This window comes from Macrobrachium nipponense, chromosome 7 (assembly GCF_015104395.2).
Source record: "Macrobrachium nipponense isolate FS-2020 chromosome 7, ASM1510439v2, whole genome shotgun sequence".
Classification (NCBI taxonomy): Eukaryota; Metazoa; Arthropoda; class Malacostraca; order Decapoda; family Palaemonidae; genus Macrobrachium; species Macrobrachium nipponense.
Window position 1 is genome coordinate 49,304,154 of NC_061109.1, and position 19,358 is coordinate 49,323,511.

Sequence of the window (19,358 nt, forward strand, 5' to 3'; positions counted from 1 at the left end):
GCTAATAATTTTGTGTTATGAAGGCAACAACATGGTCACGATACACTTATGCAGCAGATAAATATTAACAGCGAAAGAATTGTTTCATCACTTAAAGTTAGCACAAAAAGCAAAGTGAAGACTTGAGGTTAAATTAATGCTTTATTTTCTGGGCTCAGCCCGTGTCGCTTCGTGAAATGTCCCTTTAGCACACATTTCTAAGGTAAATTATTGCTAACATTACCAGAGAAAAAGCTAAATTGGAAATGTCAGGATATTCTGACTCGCTCACCTTATATAAAAGATGTCGGTACGGTTTCTGGGGCGAGTGAAACCACTACCACGGGTCTCTTACCATTTAGATCCTTCCTTCGAAATCCCCCTACTTGAGAGGGCCAATGCAAGGCCTGCTCCCACCTACGACTACTACTAGCGCCCCTGACACCATCACTAGCACCTCTACCAGTCATCCTTTTCGTTAGCACCATCTTGCTCACACGTGTTTTTCTTCACTGTGTTTTTGTGCTTTCCTTTTTGGATTTATCTACATCATGGAACGCCAAGCCATCGCTGCATCTAAGTTAAGTACTTCTAGAAGTATTTCACCTATTTTTAGCCAGCCAGGGACCCGTTTAACCAATTTTATTTAGGTTATAAGACGGCGCCTCCTTCGGCCTGGTAGCCGAGTCATCTGGGGCGGCTCGCCCCACGTGTTTTATTATTTCAGGCTTCTTTGGTCCTCTATACCATTGTAGCTTGAATATTTAGCAGTACATATTTTGCATTATATATATTGTGCAGCGTTACCATGTTATTTAATGCTTAGCTTTTCATGGGGATGCCTTAAGCTCTATTGAGCGCATATCCTACATCGCTCCTTAGCTCAGTGTTCATGCATGCATGTTCCTTTGTTTTAGGTCTGTATTAGGCTCTCTTAGGACATTGGTCCTTCCTTTTAGTTCTGACCACCCTGGCCACCGCCCTCCGTTCCTACGTATCGGCAGAGGCCAGCTCCCTGAGATGTTAGTCGTCCTCCCTTCTCGGTTGGCTCGTCTAGCTTCTCCAGGACCTTGCTTTCTCTTTTTCTGCTTATTTATCTTCTTTTCTTCCCCGTGTTGTGTTAGGCTGTTTTTATCCAAGCTTTGAGACGGTTAGAGGTACTAGCTTAGGCCACCTCAGACCGCCTGGCCTGTCTCACCGCGTGGCCTACACCACGTTCGCGACGAGCCAGGCGATCGCCATGAGCCACCCGGCTGATATTCCCCACGCTTCCTCATCCCTCTAGGGGGGGAGTCCTGCTCGCTCCCGTTGCCCATGGCAACCACCCGAGCTCCCTCCCCTCTTCCCCCTCTCTATGGGGGGAATAGGGGAGTTAGTAGGGGGGACATCCGAGGCTGGCTCGTCTCGTACCGCTCTCACCCTTCGGTACCAGAAGGGGCTCCCTGTGCGGTCGGTCTCGGCTGGCCACCTGGCTCGGCTGTGCTCGGACCTCCTCGGCTTCCGATCGAGCTCTCTCTTACCCCGAGTCACCACTCCTCCATCCCGCTCCGGCGGCTGGGGCCTCTGGCTCCGCCAGACCTCAGGTTTGGTGACTACAGAGAAGCTCCGCCACATGCTTTTTCCTTATGCATGTTACCTTTATTTCAATTTTGATTATTTTCATTCTTTATATCTTGCTAAGTCGGCGGAGTTCCCGCTCACCATCCGGGTTCTCCACCTGCTTATCTTGATTTCTGCTTCGGCCGAGTTACACTCCTCCGCCAAAGATTTTTATTGGCCCACACCTGCTCCTCCCCCGCCGTTCTCGTACTCCTCGTTCCGGCGTATAGACTTGGTAACTGCCTCGGTGAATTTCCGTCCTCTGGCAACACCGGAGACCCACTGAAACTAGTTTACCAGTTCTATCGGACACCCACCACTCATGGCAGGAGAGTAAGTGGAGGCCGATCTTTATTCTGTCAAGTAACTCTGGTGTACTCCGGTGTTTTGATATATCACTTCTTGGACTTAGTCCAACTAGTTAGTGTCGATACTCATGTATCTGTTCACTTACAGGCCACCCATTGCCAGGAATCTGGCTGTAACGCTGTCCTGCAGGACCCCTGTGGGCACGAGGTCTGCCGTACGCATGCTGTCTGCGCATCCGCTATGGGGAGATAGCTGTCTGGCATCATGAGAGTTGCTCCATATGCTACGATTTGGTAGATCAGGTTACCTCCGGAGTAAGTACTCTTCCGGATACCAAATTGTCATATATATAATTTTGGCCTATATGTATACAATTCTTATAAATGATATATCATTACAAGTGATAATATAATTTAGTTCTAAGTAGCTTAGTATTTATACTGACCCTTTCTTTCAGACTGCTCAAGTGGTCAGGGACGCCGCCCAAACCACCCTGAAGGCCTGGGTTGGCGGGTTTGGAAGGAGTGTTACCAAGGGGCAGCCCTATATTCTTGACAAGAAGATGGCTGCTCTTGTCTTCCCCGGCTGCAAGGCGACTTTCTATGTCGACCCGGAAGCGGCGGCCCCTTACATCGCTGCTATTCAACATCAAGTAGCTCAAGCGTTGGAGGAACCTGGAAGCCAAGAAATCGTGGAGGAAGTGGCAACTCTTAATCTGGACCTCGAGCCCATGGTGGTAGAGGCAGCAGGTAGGAGGTTGAGTGAGGCAGGTTTGGTAGGGGCTCAAGGTTTACCCTTGAGCCATTCTAGATCTTCTTTCCCTGTCCCTTCTTCTTCGTCTTTCTAAGGATTCTCTGAGGATGGGCTTTCAGTTAGACCGAAGTCCATCCAGGCAATCCCTAAGGTCAAAGGGAAGCGTGAGGTGAAAACGCTTCAAAAGACGCGGTCTAAGAAGGCGCTTTGAGCGGTTCTCAAAGGTCTCCGGCTCACCATCCCGGAGCAGAGAAGCCCAAGTCGTCTTCTCACTCTAAAGGGTCCAGAGGAAAGTCCTCCAGAGACAAGGCTCAGCTCCTGTCTGATCCCGAGCCTTCAACCTCTACAGGAGCACGCCCTAAGACTCCCAGAGAGAAGCAGGAACCTAGTTCCTTTGATTCAGACTCCTTTACTGCAAACATTATGCAGCAAATGGGTAGTCTGGTAGGGAACTTGGTCCAGGACAAGTTCCAAGAGATGCTCTCTCACATCTCCTCTTCCTTTGAGGAGTCAGGTCAGTCGATCCGGGCCATCTCGGAGAGGCTGGCCAACCAGGAGAACCTCATAGCAGGTCTCCGGGAGAACCCTACGACAGCTCTTCCTCAGCCCGGTGTGGCAGCTCTGGCCATGCTGGACTACAACACCCTCCCTCCTTACACGGAGAGTAATCCCTGGAGGATATCGTCTTATGCCCCCTTTAAGGACGGGATGCTAACGCTGGCGGACTGTGGAACTTGAAGGATTGAGGACTTCGAGTTCCACCCGGCAAACCTGCAACCCCCCTACATTGGTTACGCCTGCCTTACGGAGGCAGCTATGAGGAGGGAGGATAAGATCCCAAAAGAGACCGTCATCTTCGGTTGGGATCAAGCCCAGCATGACTGGCTAAGAAACCTGGAAGACTGGGATTGCATTAATACCAGGATTCAAGCGTTTAAAAGCGCTTTCACCATGTTTGTGGTGGACGGAGAGACTCCCATTCCGTTCACCACAAAGGTGACGGAGTTAACAATGCATGCTGCGATGAGAGACGAGCCGATGCCACAGCTCCGGGAAACGGAGTCCATGTCACTCCTCCTTCCTGGTATGGAAGATCTGTGGGCAGATCTCCCGGCCACCTTTTCGGTCGGGAAATTAAAACCAGACTGCGCTATCATACAGTTCAGCGAACGGCTTCCCAGACTTCCAGACAGTCTCATTCAGGCTGAATTTGACACACGTACAAGGCTATCCAGATCACTCAATACTCTGGTCATGACAGAGGTTTCGGCCGTTACTTATGGTAACGAACCTCTGTTCAAGTTAATAGCCAAATCACATTTACACACTGTACAATGTGATTTGTACGATTTCATCGTGGCGAGGTGTAACTGCAGGAAACATGTTCTGCAGGAAGCCACCATCTGCCACTAACCGAAAAAGTTGCTGGCGGCTTCGATCTGGGGTGCCAACCTTTTCCCAGAATCGGTGGTAATTCGGTTCAGTATGAGACAATAAGACTCAACCAGAGTCTTAAGGTCCGCTGGGGCCTCTCCAGTAAGAGGAAGCCGGAGTCGACTTCTTCATCCAAGAAAGTCAAGAAGCCTAGGAAATTCCAGCCTTTCCAGGCTCCCCAGCAACATCAGGTAGTTCAGGCAGTGCCAGTTTCTCAAGTGCCACAGCCTTCTACATCAAAGACACAGCCTCAGCAACAATTTCTGCTGCTGACTCCTCAAGGTCAAGCTTCCACCTCCTTTGCCGTCTCTCTGGCCTTCAAAACAGTGTTTGAGGGCTAGTCGTTCCAACCTTTCAACAGGTTCGGAAGAGGCAGCAGAGCTAGAGGGGCCTTTCACCAGAGAGGCGGCGGAAGAGCATCCAGCCGAGGGAAGCACTTACGGGGAGGGCGCGGGTCTCGACCTGCCCCAAGCCAGTGAGAACCCTCAGGTAGGAGGGAGACTGTTCCTCTTTCGTCAGATGGAGGTTCAGCAGCTGGGCACAGAGCATTGTGTCCAAAGGCCTAGGATGGAGCTGGACCAAAGGCCCTCCTTCATCCAAGATCTTCTATCAACAACCGACAACGGAATTGGTAGAGTATGGCCAAGAACTCCTTCAGAAAGGAGTAGTGTCAAAAGACAGGCATTTAAAGTTTCAAGGTCGCTTGTTCAGCGTGCCAAAGAAAGGCTCAACCAAATGAAGAATAATTCTAGACTTGTCCCGTCTGAACTTATTCATTCGTTGCGACAAGTTCAAAATGCTGACTATCTCGCAGGTGTGGACCTTACTTCCCCGTGGGGCCGTCACCACCTCTATTGATCTTACAGACGCATACTATCATGTTCCAGTGGCAAGACACTTCCGCCTGTACCTAGGTTTCAGGCTAGGGGACCAGGCATTCTCCTTCAAGTAATGGCCTTCGGGCTAAATGTAGCCCCCAGGGTCTTTACGAAATTAGCGGAGACAGTAGTTCAACAACTCAGGTCTCAGGGAATAATGGTAGTTGCGTATCTGGACGATTGGCTCATTTGGGCAACAAGCATCGAAGATTGCCACAAAGCAACTGTCAAGGTAATCCAGTTTCTGGAACACTTGGGGCTCCAGATAAACAAGACCAAGTCCCGGTTGACACCGGACTCTCGCTTCCAGTGGCTGGGCATTCAGTGAGACTTAAACTCACACACTATCAATTCCGTCGTCAAAGAGAAGAGAAATAGCCAAAGCAACCAGACAATTTCTCAAGTGCAAACAGACATCTTGAAGGAGCCAGGAAAGGATCCTGGGCTCTCTTCATTTCGCCTCAGTAACGGACGTTCTGCTGAAGGCTAAACTCAAAGATATAAACCGAGTCTGGCGCTCAAGGGCAAATAACAAGTCCCGGGACAAGTTGTCCGCTATCCCGGTGATACTACGCAAGCGCCTCCGCCCTTGGGCGGAGGTCAAGAATTTATCAAAGTCATTTCCTCTTCAATTCCCTCCGCCGGCATTAGTTATCCACACGGATGCTTCACTAAGCGGCTGGGGAGGGTACTCTTAGTACAAAAAGGTACAAGGGACTTGGTCCTTTCCATTCTGCCGGCTCCATATCAATGTACTGGAGGCTATGGCGGTATTCATCACCCTGAAAAGACTTCAACCAGCCAAGAGATCTCACATCAAGCTGGTGTTGGACAGTGCAGTAGTGGTACACTGCATCAACAGGGGAAGCTCCAAGTCAAGCCATGTGAACCATGTCATGATAGCCATATTTTCTCTGGCAGCCAAGTACAAATGGCACCTGTCCTCCACACACCTAGCGGGAGTGAAGAACATGATAGCAGATGCCCTGTCTCGCTCAGTCCCTCTAGAGTCGGAGTGGTCTCTGGACAGGCGGTCGTTCAATGGATCTGTCAACAGATTCCAGGGCTCCAGGTGGATCTTTTCGCTACAGAGTCGAACCACAAGCTTCCTTGCTATGTGGCTCCCAACCTGGATCCTCTGGCTTATGCCACGGACGCCATGGCCATAGACTGGAATCAATGGAAGAAGATCTACATCTTTCCTCAAGTGAATCTTCTTCTGAAAGTACTGTGCAAACTCAGGACCTTCAAGGGACAAGTCGCCCTAGTAGCCCCCAATTGGCCCAAGAGCAAATAGTTCCCACTCCTGTTAGAATTGGGTCTCCGGCCTCAACGGATTCCCAATCCCAAGCTATCCCAACTAGTGCAAATGAAGACTGTGTTCGCTTCCTCAGGAATTCTCAAAACCCTAACTTTATGGACTTCCTGAAGTTTGCAGCCAAAAGGGATGCTGATATCGATCCTCAAAACATCCTATTCCTAGAATCGGATAAAAGAGAATCGACCCTTCGTTAATATGACTCAGCTGTTAAAAAACTAGCCATTTTTCTGAGGGGGACCGAATCTCCAACCATGACTACCAACCTGGCTATTTCCTTCTTTAGATCATTATTTGAAAAAGGTTTTGCAGCTAGTACTATTACTACTACTAAATCAGCACTAAAGAAGATCTTCCAGTTTGGTTTTAAAATAGATCTAACAGACTTCTATTTTTCATCTATCCATAGAGCCTGTGCTAGGCTCAGACCATCAGAGAGGCCTAACTCTGTGTCATGGTTCTTAAATGTTCTCAAACTGGCCTCAGACACTGATAACAACTCATGTGATTTCTTGCCCCTCCTGAGGAAAACATTATTTCTTCTGTCTGGCCTCAGGAGCCAGGGTATCCGAACTGTCGGCTCTATCTAGAGACTCAGGTCATATAGAATTTCTCCCTTCAGGAGAAGTCTTACTTTCTCCAGATCATCAATTTTTTAGCTAAAAACAAGGATCCATTAATGAGAAGATCCTCCCACTTCCTCAGGACCCTTCTTTATGTCCAGTTACTGCCTTAAGAGCATATCTTACCAGGACAGCCATGAGATCCTCTGGCCCTTTATTCATGAGGGAAAAGGGTGGCACCATTTCCTTAAAAGGAATTAGGCAGCAGATTTTATATTTTATTAAACAAGCCAACCCAGACTCGTTTCCCAAGGTTCACGATATTAGGGCAGTAGCTACCTCTATCAACTACTTTCAGCATATGAATTTTGATGAACTGAAAAAGTATACAGGCTGGAAATCTCCGACAGTGTTCAAACGTCACTACCTTAAGTCCTTAGAAGCTCTTAAATTCCCAGAAGTGGCAGCGGGAAACACAGTTTCTCCTGACACTGCTTAAGTAGTATTAGTAATTAGACCTAGATCTCCTTTCTACCTGCCTCACTGACGTCCTTCCTGCCATTCTGCCACCATGTAGCCTTTTCTATGCCTTAGGTGCCGTAGGTGCACATATTGTGATGTTTTCCTTATTTTTATGCTAGGATTACTCATGTATATCTTTGAATTTGTGATTTTGTATTTAATTTTATGATTAATGTAAGTTATCATAATTAATCTTAAGTATGTACTATAATCATTTATAGTTCATAAGTCCTAGATTATAGTACTTAAATTTTTAATTGTTTTTTATTTTTTCCATACACATCTTATATCCATATTCAAGCTTGTGGCCATTTCTCTGGTACTATTTCACGAAGCGACACGGGCTAAGCCCAGAAAAGGGATTTTTACGAAGGAAAAATCTATTTCTGGGCAAGGGTTTGTGTCGCCCAGTGAAATAATCCCTTAAGTTCATTATTTCTAGGTAAATGATACTTACATTACCAGAGAAAAATAAAAATAGGGGGATATCAGAGTAACTGACTCGCTCACCCTAAATAAAAAGAGGGTGTCGGTATGGTGCTGGGGCGAGTGAGACCACTACCACAAACCTCTTGTCATTTAGAATTCTCCTTCATCAAAATCCCCCTCCCTGAGAGAGCTGACACACTGCCGGCGCCAGCAACTACTACTACACATCCTCCCACGCCGACCGCAGCGCCTCTCGTGGCCATCCTTGAAGTTAGATGCCAATCTTGGGCGCAAGGGTGGGAGAACAGGGTGGGATTTCACTGGGCGACACGAACCCTTGCCCAGAAATAGATTTTTCCTTCGTCAAAATCCCTTTTCTGGGCTCAGTTTGTGTCGCTTCGTGAAATAGTACCAGGGAATTAGCACAAGGTTGGAAAATAAAATAAGGTCTCAATAAAACGAAAGAAAATAGAATAAATGAATATAATCTAGTTGAAAAATTTACAAGTTATCATAACTAAGGTTAATTTAACCTATTATAATAAATGGCAGCTTAAAACATATAATTGGACTTAAAATTAGACTTAAACTAACTTATGATAACTTAGAACTAGATTTTATGAAATAATATATTTAAGTATCTTAACATACATATGAGTGTGTTTCCCTAGCAAAAAAATAAGGGAGAACGACACTAAATAGTCACAGTCAGTAATCAATATTTACAATTGTGAGTGCCCCTAGCAAAAAAATAAGGGGCACATCACTATATGTAGCCTTTTTAGGCAGCTAAGGCTGAAGAACCCAATTGAACATGACGGTAAGGTTAGGTGAATTGTTAGTGAGGCAGGTAGAAAGGAGATCTGGATCTTCGACTACAACTACTGAGCAGTGTCAGGAGAAACTATGTTTCCCGCTGCCACTGCCGGAAATTTAAGAGACTCCAAGGATTTTAAGTAGTGACGTTTAAAAACTTTCGGCGATTTCCAACCCGTGTACTTCTTCAATTCATCGAAATTCATATGTTGGAAGTAATTAATAGAGGTGGCTACTGCCCTGATGTCATGGGCTTTAGGGAATGAATCAGGGTTAGCTTGTTTGATAAAATACAGGATTTGTTGCCTAATCCCTTTTATTGAAATAGTGCCACCTTTTTCCCTCATAAAGAGGGGGCCTGAGGATCTAGGAGATGTCCTGGACAGATAGGCTCGTAAGGTCGTCACCGGACTAAGAGAAGGGTCTTGTGGAAGAGGGAGGACCTTCCGAGGGGCCCATCTCATTAAGGGGTCCTCATTCTTTGCCAAAAAGCTACGATCTGGAGATAGTAGGACTTCTCCTGAGGGGAGGAATTCTACATGTCCAGAGGCTCTGGAAAGGGCCGACAGTTCTGATATTCTGGCTCCTGAAGCCAGGCTTAGTAAAAGTAATGTTTTTCTTAATAACATTAGATAGTTACATGAACCGTTGTCAGTATCTGAAGCCAGTTTGAGAACGTAATTCAAGAACCATGAAACTGAACTAGGCCTTTCTGAAGGTCTGAGCCTAGCACAGGCTTTAGGAATAGACGTAAAGTAGGAGTCTGTTAAGTCTATCTTAAAGCCAAACTGGAAGATTTTCTTTAAAGCTGACTTATTAGTGGTAATAGTACTAGCTGCTTGACCTTTTTCAAACAGGGATCTGAAAAAGGATATAGCTAAATTAACTGTCATGGTTCGGGTGTTTGTTTCCTTCAGGAAATTTGCCAGTTTCTTAACAGCAGCATCGTACTGGCGTAAAGTTGACTCCCTCTTATCCGATTCTAAGAAAAGGATATTCTGGGGATCAATATTTGCATCTCTCTTAGCCGCAAACTTCATGAAGTCCATAAAGTTAGGGTTTTGAGAATTCCTGAGGAAGCGAACACAGTCCTCATTTGTACTGACTGAGATAGTTTGGGATTGGGAATCCGTCGAGGTCGGAGACCCAATTCCAGGAGGAGAGGATACCAGTTGCTCTTGGGCCAATCCGGGGCTACTAGAGCTACTTGTCCCTTTAATGTCCTGAGTTTGCTCAGGACTTTCAATAGAAGATTCACTGGAGGAAAGATGTACATCTTCCTCCACTGATTCCAATCTATGGACATGGCATCTATGGCATAAGCCAGAGGGTCCAGGTTGGGGGCCACATAGCAAGGGAGCTTGTGGTTCGCTTGAGATGCGAAAAGATCCACCTGGAGACCTGGGACCCTTTGGCATATCCACTGGAATGAGCGCTTGTCCAGGGACCACTCCGATTCTAGAGGAACTGATCGAGACAGGGCGTCTGCTATCACGTTCCTTACTCCCGCCAGATGAGTGGAGGATAGATGCCATTTGTACTTGGTTGCTAGAGAAAAAATGGCCATCATGACATGGTTCACGTGCTTTGACTTGGATCCTCCCTTGTTGATGTAGTGTACCACTACTGCGCTGTCCAAAACCAGCTTTATATGGGAATTCTTGGCTGGTAGAAGCCTCTTCAGAGTGAGGAAAACTGCCATGGCTTCCAATACGTTTATGTGAAGCCGGCGGAACTGAGGCGACCAAGACCCTTGAACTTTCTTGAATTGGGAGTATCCTCCCCATCCGCTTAGAGAGGCGTCCGTATGGATAACCAACGCCGGAGGAGGGAACTGGAGAGGAACTGATTTGGACAGATTCTTGGACTCCGCCCAGGGGCGGAGACGTTTGCGAAGAATCGGCGGAATTACTGACAACTTGTCTCGAGATTTGACATTTGTTCTTGAGCACCAAACTGGATTTATATCCTTCAATTTTGCTTTTAACAGAACGTCTGTGACTGACGCAAACTGGAGGGAACCTAGGATCCTTTCCTGGTTTCTCCTTGATGTCTGTTTGCATTTGAGGAATTGTCTTATTGACTTGGCTATTTCTTTCCTTTTGACCAATGGAATTGACAGTGTGGGAGTTCAGGTCCCACTGAATGCCGAGCCACTGAAAACGAGACTCCGGCGTTAGCCTGGATTTGGTCTTGTTTATTTGGAACCCCAGATGTTCCAGAAACTGAATTACTTTGCCTGTGGCTTTGAGGCATTCCTCGACGGTTGTTGCCCAAATGAGCCAATCGTCGAGGTACGCTACTACCATTATCCCTTGTGATCTCAGTTGTTGGACCACTGATTCCGCTATTTTCGTGAACACCCTGGGGGCTACGTTCAGCCCGAAGGGCATCACTTTGAAAGAGAATGCCTGGTCTCCTAGCCTGAAGCCTAGATATGGGCGGAAGTGTCTCGCGACGGGGATATGATAGTATGCGTCTGTAAGATCGATAGAGGTGGTGATGGCCCCACGGGGAAGTAAGGTCCGCACCTGCGAGATAGTCAGCATTTTGAACTTGTCGCAACGAATGAATAAGTTTAGACGGGACAAGTCTAAGATTATTTTTCGTTTTGTTGAGCCTTTCTTTGGCACGCTGAACAAGCATCCTTGAAACTTTAAATGTTTGACTCTTGATACTACCCCTTTCTGAAGGAGCTCCTGTGCATACTCTGTCAATTCCTTTGTTGGTACTTGAAGGAATGTTTTGGATGGAGGAGGACCCTTGATCCAACTCCATCCCAGCCCTTTGGACACAATGCTTTGTGCCCAATTGCTGAATCCCCACCGGTGTCGGAAGAGGAACAGCCTCCCTCCTACCTGAGGGTTCTCACTGGGTTTGTGCAGGACGTGCTCCGCGCCCTCCACGGAAGTGTCTCCCCCTGTTGGGTGCCCTTCCGCCACCCCTCTGTCGAAATGTACCCCTAGCTCTGCTTCCCCTTCCAAACCTATTGATGGCTTGGAATGCCTGGCCTTCGAACACAGGATTGAAGGCTGGGGAAACAGCGTAGGAGGTTTAGGGCTGGTTTTGGGACGTCAACAGGAGGATGGGCTGGCTCTGGTTCTTGGAAGTCGACGGTTGCACGGATTGTGATACCGGGAGATCCTAGACGAACTGTTGTTGCTGCTGTGCCTGGAAGGTTGGGAACTTCCTAGGTTTCTTTAATTTCTTAGAACCAGAGGGGGTGCTTTCTGGCTTCCTTTTGCTAGAAAGTCCCCAGCGGACCCTAAGGCTCTGGTTGAGCCTGGTCGCTTCGTGATGGACCTCGTTTACAGCAGACTCAGGGAAGAGGTCAGCTCCCCAGATCGAAGACGAGAGCAGCTTGTCAGGCTCATGCCTTATGGTGGCTTCCTGCAGGACATGTTTCCTGCAGTTTCGTCTTGCTACTACGAAGTTGTACAGATCAGACTGTACGGTCTGTGTCTGAGCCTTAGCTAGAAGCTTAAACAGAGGCTCCGTACCATATGTCATGGCGGCAACCTCTGTCATTACTAAGGCATTAAGGGTCCTCCCTAGCCTGATCCTTGTGTCGAACTCTGCTTGGATCAGGTTGTCCGGTAGTCTTGGGAGTCTCTCCCCGAAGTGTTCGATAGCACAGTCCGGTTTGAGCTTCCCGACTGTAAAAGAAGCTGGAAGGTCAGCCCAGAGGTCCTCAGCAGCTGGGAAGAGTAGGGACGTCGGGTCCGACTCTCTCAGTTGAGGGAGAGGCTCGTCTTTCATGGCGGCCTGGATAGTTACTTCCGCAATTTTTGTGGAGAAGGGGAGTGGTGCCTCCTCTTCCGCCACAAAGATTGTGAATGGGCTCTTGAATGCCTGAAGTTTGGTGTTGGTACAGTCCCATTCTTTAAGGCACCTCACCCATTCTCTCTGGGCTTGCTCCCAACTGTAAATTACAGTCTCTTTCGGGATCTTGTCCTCTCTGTTCAGAGCTGCCTCCGTCAATCTAGCATACCCCATAAAAGGTGGTTGAAGATCGGCGGGGTGGAACTCGAAGTCCTCGATGCGACGAGTTCCACAGTCCGGGATCGAGATCATTCCATCCTTGAAGGGTGCGAAGGCTGCTACCCTCCAAGGATTACTAATGGTGAATGGGGGAAGAGAGTCGTAGTCCGGCATCGGGGTTAGTCCGGCATCGGGGTTACTCCGGCGCCTGCCAGAGGAAGAGCTGCTGGGGGATGTTCCCTCAGGCCCGCCAGCAAGTTTTCCTGGTTCGTCAGCTGATCCGAGATGTTCTGGATCGACTGATCGGATTGTGCAAACGAGGTGGAGATTTGGGCAAGCATTTGATCAAGCCTGTCATTCATCATGGCATCCACCATGTTCCCCACCTGTTGCATCACCCCTGCTGTGAAGGAGTCAGGATCGAAGGGGCCAGAGGTACTGGTCGCAGTAGGGGTCTTCGGACGAGCTCCGGTGGACGTTGAAGGTACTGGCTCAGCGGGAGCGCAGACCTTCTCTTTAGAGGACTTGCCCCAAGACCCTTTAGAGTGCGAAGAAGAGGATGACTTCGCTTTCTCTGCTCCGGGATGGTGAGCCTGAGACTTATGAGATGATGAGGCCGAAGTCTTCTTAGAAGACGACCTCTCAAGGGTTTTTTGTTGGCGTTGTCCTTTCACTTTAGGAACAACCGTGGCGGAAGACGTCCTAGCCAGAATTTCCGATCCAGAAAAACCTTGGAAAGAAGTGGAAGAAGGGACAGGAGACGAAGATCCAGATGCGCTCAAGGGAAGCCCTTGAGCGCCCAGCAAACCTACCTCAACCATCAACTCACCTTCCCTTACCGTCATAGGTTCCACGTTAAGGTCCAGGGTGGCAACGTCCTCCGTGATCTCCGGGGCTCCCCCCTCCGCCAAGGCCTGCGCCACTTGCAGTTGGATGGCAGCTATAGCCGGAGCTGCCGCAACAGGGTCGACGTAGCCGGTCGACTTGCCGCCTGGGAAGATGCGGACAGCCATATTCTTGTCTAAAATGTACGGCTGCCCCTTCGACACGTTCTTCCCAAAACCACCTACCCAGGCTTTCAGGGTAGCCGACGCGGCGTCCTTCACGGCAGTAGCCTGAAATAAAGGGTCATTCTAGTCCTTACAACGAAGCCCCGAAGATATATCATTAACACTTACGACTCTAAGTCACATACCGTATATCCAATTTTACACAAAATTATCTGACAGTATATACCAAGAACAGAGACGATACCTACGCCGGTATATACTTACTCCGGTAGAAAACTGTTCCACTAGCTTGTAGCAAATGGAGCAGGCTTCATGGTGCCACACGATCAAGTCATTATGGCGGACAGCACAGGGAGCGTGGGTCCGGCAGACCTCATGACCGCAAGGGTCCTGCAGGACGGCGTTACATCCTGCCTCCTGACAGTTGGTAGCCTGTAAGTGAACAGATACATGAGTATCAGCAGATACTCATGTAACAGGACTACCCGCTAAGAGATATGAAGCTCCGCTGCATGCCGGAGTGAAATGATTTTTGGGCATAATCCTCTCCTGTAATCCGTGTGAGAGAGTCCGTAGGACTCTGTAAACTGGCTTGAAAAACTCCGGTACACCGGAGCGAAGATTTCCGCCAAACCAGATACCTGCTCATACACATATAGTACACCGAGGTGAGGGTACAACACAGCGGAGAACGTGAGAAGATTATTCATAAAGTTAAACAAAATAAAACTAAAACAAAACAAATAACAATGTATGGGGGTAGAACCCTTCCGCCAGCCCACGGATGGTGAGCGGGTGCTCCGCCGGAAAAACGAAAGAGATTACAACAATCATATACAGGGGAAGCATGAAAGGCCTACTCCGTGATCCCCCTCCAAAGAGCTGGCGGAGCCAGCTATACATGTAACGATGGGGAGGGAATAGGAGATCTAACCATAGAACGCCGTAGAAGGCCCGACGCGAGCTGGCGGGGTGGCCAACCCGACCTGAACACACCGGGACCTCCCTGAAGCTCATAGAAAACGTGACCGGTCCAACACAGGACCCCCCCAAGTCCGTGATGCCCGTATCCCCCCTGGTAGGGAGGAAAAGGGGAGGAGTGCCCGGATGGTTGCCATATAGCGACCGTGAGCGAGCGAGGACTAACCCTTCCTCCACGTGGGAGGAAGGGGGGGGGGGGGTGAACTGGGACCAGGGTGATCAGCTGGCCCGACGCGAGCGCAGGTGGACCACGAGGCGATAAATGCAACAAAACATAGCCTAGGCAGAACTGATCGCCCCTAACATGCAACCCAATAATTACATTGTAATAAAAAGAAAAGTAGGAAATCACGAGTGGGAGAAAAAGAAGGGACGTCCAGGAGAAGTAGGCTAGTCTCCCCGAAGGGGGACATGCTAACAACTTGGGAGCTGGCCTCTGCCAATACGTAAAATGGAGGGCGATGGCCAGGATGGCTGGACTAAAGAGCAATATAGCAAAAAAATAAAACAAAAATAAAAGAGCCCACATGCCTAAACACCTAGACAAAGGAACATGCATGCATGAACACTAAGCTAAGGCACAGGCAAAGGATTTCCGAATAGTACGATGTAAAGCAATAGAAAGGAAGTAGAACCTTCTGTACCACATATAAAATATCTCATGATAAAGGCATATATACACAAGGAATAGTTACCACGGTATGGGAGACCGAAGTAGCTAACCAAAACACGAGGCGAGCCGGCAAGGCGAGCCAGGTGCCAGACCAGGATGACTATTATTGGACTTAAAAAACGGTTAAAACAGCTCCTGGCCGGCTAAAATTAGTGTAGTATAACCTTTCGGGGTACTTAACTTAGCTGCGGCGATAGCTTGGAGTTCCATCTTGAAAGCAAAGTTAATCCAAAAGTGCACAAAAACACAGAGCAATGGCAGACATGTGCGTACGGAAGTTCGCTAACGAAAAGGATGGCCACGAGAGGCGCTGCGGTCGGCGTGGGAGGATGTGTAGTAGTAGTTGCTGGCGCCGGCCATGTGTCAGCTCTCTCAGGGAGGGGGATTTTGATGAAGGAGAATTCTAAATGACAAGAGGTTCGTGGTAGTGGTCTCACTCGCCCCAGCACCATACCGACACCCTCTTTTTATTTAGGGTGATGGAGTCAGTTACTCTGACATCCCCCTATTTTTATTTTTCTCTGGTAATGTTAGTATCATTTACCTAGAAATAATGAACTTAAGGGATTATTTCACGAAGCGACACGAACTGAGCCCAGAAAAGGGATTTTGACGAAGGAAAAATCTATTTCTGGGCAAGGGCCCGTGTCGCTCAGTGAAATCCCACCCTGTTTTTGCCCCCACCCTTGGGCCCAAGCTTGACAGGCTAACTCCAAGGATGACCGGTAGAGGCGCTAGTGATGGCGTCGGGCGCTAGTAGTAGTCGTAGCTGGGAGCGGGCCTTGCATCGTCCCTCTCAGGTAGGGGGATTTCGAAGAAGGATGGATCTAAATGGTAAGAGGCCCGTGGTAGTGGTTTCACTCTCCCCAGAAACCATACCGACAACTTTTATATAAGGTGAGCGAGTCAGAATATTCTGACATTTCCAATTTAGCTTTTTCTCTGGTAATGTTAGCAATAATTTACCTTAGAAATATGGGCTAAAGGGACATTTCACTGGGCGACACGGGCCCTTGCCCAGAAATAGATTTTTCCTTCGTCAAAATCCCTTTATTGGCCTAAAGTTTTTGCTGTTAATTTTAAAACTAAGAAGTTAGTCTTACCTTTGAATAGTTCTGTGGCCTGTTGCCTCTTGAATTGTTTAGAATTTATAGGACAATAGAATGGATTTTTATTTAAGTGATCTTGGTGACATGGCAAATACAAGTTTCTATTAAATGGCACATGATTGAGGGAAATCAAGAATGTATGGTAATTTGCAGTGTATGAATGCAAGAAATTAGTTGGTCCTCTTGATGGTAATTTGCAGTGTATGAATGCAAGAAATTAGTTGGTCCTCTTGATGTTATACTTACCAAAGTCTCTAGAATTTATCATATATGCCAAATGTAACTGTCTGCTATGTTACTTATTCATCTGTTATAATACTGAACAACTTTATCTGTCGTAGCTTTGGTGATGACTGTATACTTGCTCAACATATTCTGTGACTTTATCTTGTGCATCCTTTAGTTTGCCTTTTGCTCTCTGTAATTTATACTTACAGTGAAGCATATTTAAGTGTAACTCATGCATTTCATCACAAGTCATGCAAGTATTTTACATTTTTACTCTTTAAACTTACAATCAGTCCCTGGTGTATCATTGGGGATGGGATCTTTATTACTCTTCTTTCACCTCAGTATGGGAGATGTGCAGATTTATTGTTCCTAACAGATCTGCAGAGAAAATGGTCAGGATAGTCTTAACATTTTTGAAATCATATTGTTTTAGTGATCTTTGACCTGGACAATGATCCATATCGTAAGGAATAGAGAAGAAAGATTTTTGGTAGCAGTCATCATGAACATTCTTGGTAAGCTAAAATATATGGATAATTTCTGGAAACATGTGTTGTTATGAAAATTCTGTTTAGTGTTTTATGAAAGTGGTTATTTATATCATTACAGAAAAATCAGAAAAAGTTGTTTTTCTTTAGAATAATAAATGTTCAAGTATATATCTATGTAATATTGTTGAAATCTAAATTTGCTATACAGAAACTTCTCTGCACAATCTGACAAAAGAGAGCATGTACAGTGCAGTAGTAGTTGATTACCAAGTATTGTTGTTGATGCCTGCCTCACCTCTATCATTCGGGCAAGTTGGAGAAAGTATTTTCAGGATTCTATATTTAAGGTCAGAGACCATTTAAATTTAGTATGGGCTTTAATATAATTAGCACTATAAACATGCCTGACATTTTCAGGTTTAGATACCATAGAGGGGGTCGGGCTACAATATTACTTACACAGATACCAGTTTCATTAAAAGCATTCCACAGTTTCTCACTGTTCTGGTTGAACTTCTTTTGTGTTTCTTTCGCTAAGTGTTTTCTGTTTATGACAGATGGCATCTTTTTGCACTACACTTCTTAGTGCTTTGGATGATGATGAAAAAGAGAAGGGATTAACTGGACAACAGAGATGTATGGAATGTGAGAGAGTGGATGTTTTATGTTCTATTTTAGTGTTGATATTCAATGTTTTTGCTCTTTTCTTTTTCAGGAGATGTAGAGCTTAGGGATTTGGACATAAAGAAGAGTGCCCTAGATGAGTTGAATCTTCCCCTCAGACCAGTCTTTGGTCATATACGTAAGTCATTCTCTAATAAATTGAAATTCATTGAGTCTTCAGAATAAGTGATAGAAAATTTTTAGTATGTATGTATGTAGGTACGTATTGTAGTTTAGTTATACAGTAGTAGTAGTAGTATCACCACTGCAATGAAAGACCAAATTTTTTTCAACAATGTCTGTGCAAAACGTAGATAGTAAAGAAGAAATTAATAGGATTATATTTACTGTATAAACATACATGTATTGTACATGAAAATACAGGCAGTCCCCGGGTTATGACGGGGGTTCCGTTCTTAAGACGCGTCGTAACCCGAAAATCGCCGTAAGCCGGAACGACGTTGGAAAAATGTCTTAAACTAATAAAAAGTTATAAAAACCTTACTTGTAATCCTTTGGTTAAACTACATGTTGTTTCCTGTAGTTTTATGTACAACCTAGAGTTATTTTCATCAAAAAATGCTGGTTCTTGAAGGTAAAAACTATTGTAATCCTCTGGTGACACTACATTCTTGAAGTTTTATGTACAACCTGGAGTGATTTTGCCAAATCTTGAGGGCTACAAGAACAGTTGATTACTATTTACGTATCATATAGACTAATTAAAGTAAACGTATCTTTAAATAGGCTTATATATTAGTATCAACAAAACAATTACTGGCATGAGTCAGAGGCCGTTTAATGAAACGAATACTTCTCTGTCCTATCTGTTCAGAAAATAAACGTTACGTCAATCCCCAAGACCATTGTTGCCAAGACGCCTCTCTCTCTCTCTCTCTCTCTCTCTCTCTCTCTCTCTCTCTCTCTCTCTCTCTCTCTCTCTCTCTCTCTGATCAAATTACTGGATAATGTCTCTCTTTGGATACTTCGATTTTGCCAAATCTTGAGGACTACAGGAACAGTTGATTACTATTTACGTATCATATAGACTAATTAAAGTAAACGTATCTTTAAATAGGCTTATATTATTAGTATCAACAAAACATTTACTGGCACGAGTCAGAGGCAGTTTAATGAAATGAACACTTCTCTGTCCTATCTGTTCAGAAAATAAACGTTACGTCAATCCCCAAGACCATTGGCAAATGATCTCATTTGCCAAGACGCCTCTCTCTCTCTCTCTCTCTCTCTCTGATCAAATTACTGGATAATGTCCCTCTTTGGATACTTGGAATTTGCATTGTAATCTAACCAGAAACTTAATTTTGTTATTATTACTGGAAACAACCAATGATTTTTTAATTATTTGTGCTTTTGGACTGTTATAAACTTTGCGCATCGCAAGCTAGTATTCATTCGCTCGGAAACTAGTTCCGCATATGAGGCGTCACTAAAAAAATTTGAAAAATATGACATAAAAAGTGTCGAAAATCATCATAACCTCAAAATTTTTGTTGTGATCTAACCAGAAACTTATTTTTATTAATAAACTGTGCTAAACTATAAAGGATTTTAATCATAGTATGCGTTTTTTAAAAGCGTCATTAACTCGGAGCGTC

General features: G+C 46.0%; 1 protein-coding gene across 1 annotated transcript in view; it reads left to right on the forward strand.

Moving 5' to 3' along the window:
• Positions 1-19,358, forward strand: part of LOC135216964 (intermembrane lipid transfer protein Vps13-like) — an 840,085-nt gene that overhangs the window by 78,225 nt on the left and 742,502 nt on the right. Inside the window, 1 exon segment of the mRNA XM_064252490.1 lies at positions 17,792-17,878. Within this exon segment, the coding sequence (XP_064108560.1) occupies positions 17,792-17,878 (87 nt within the window).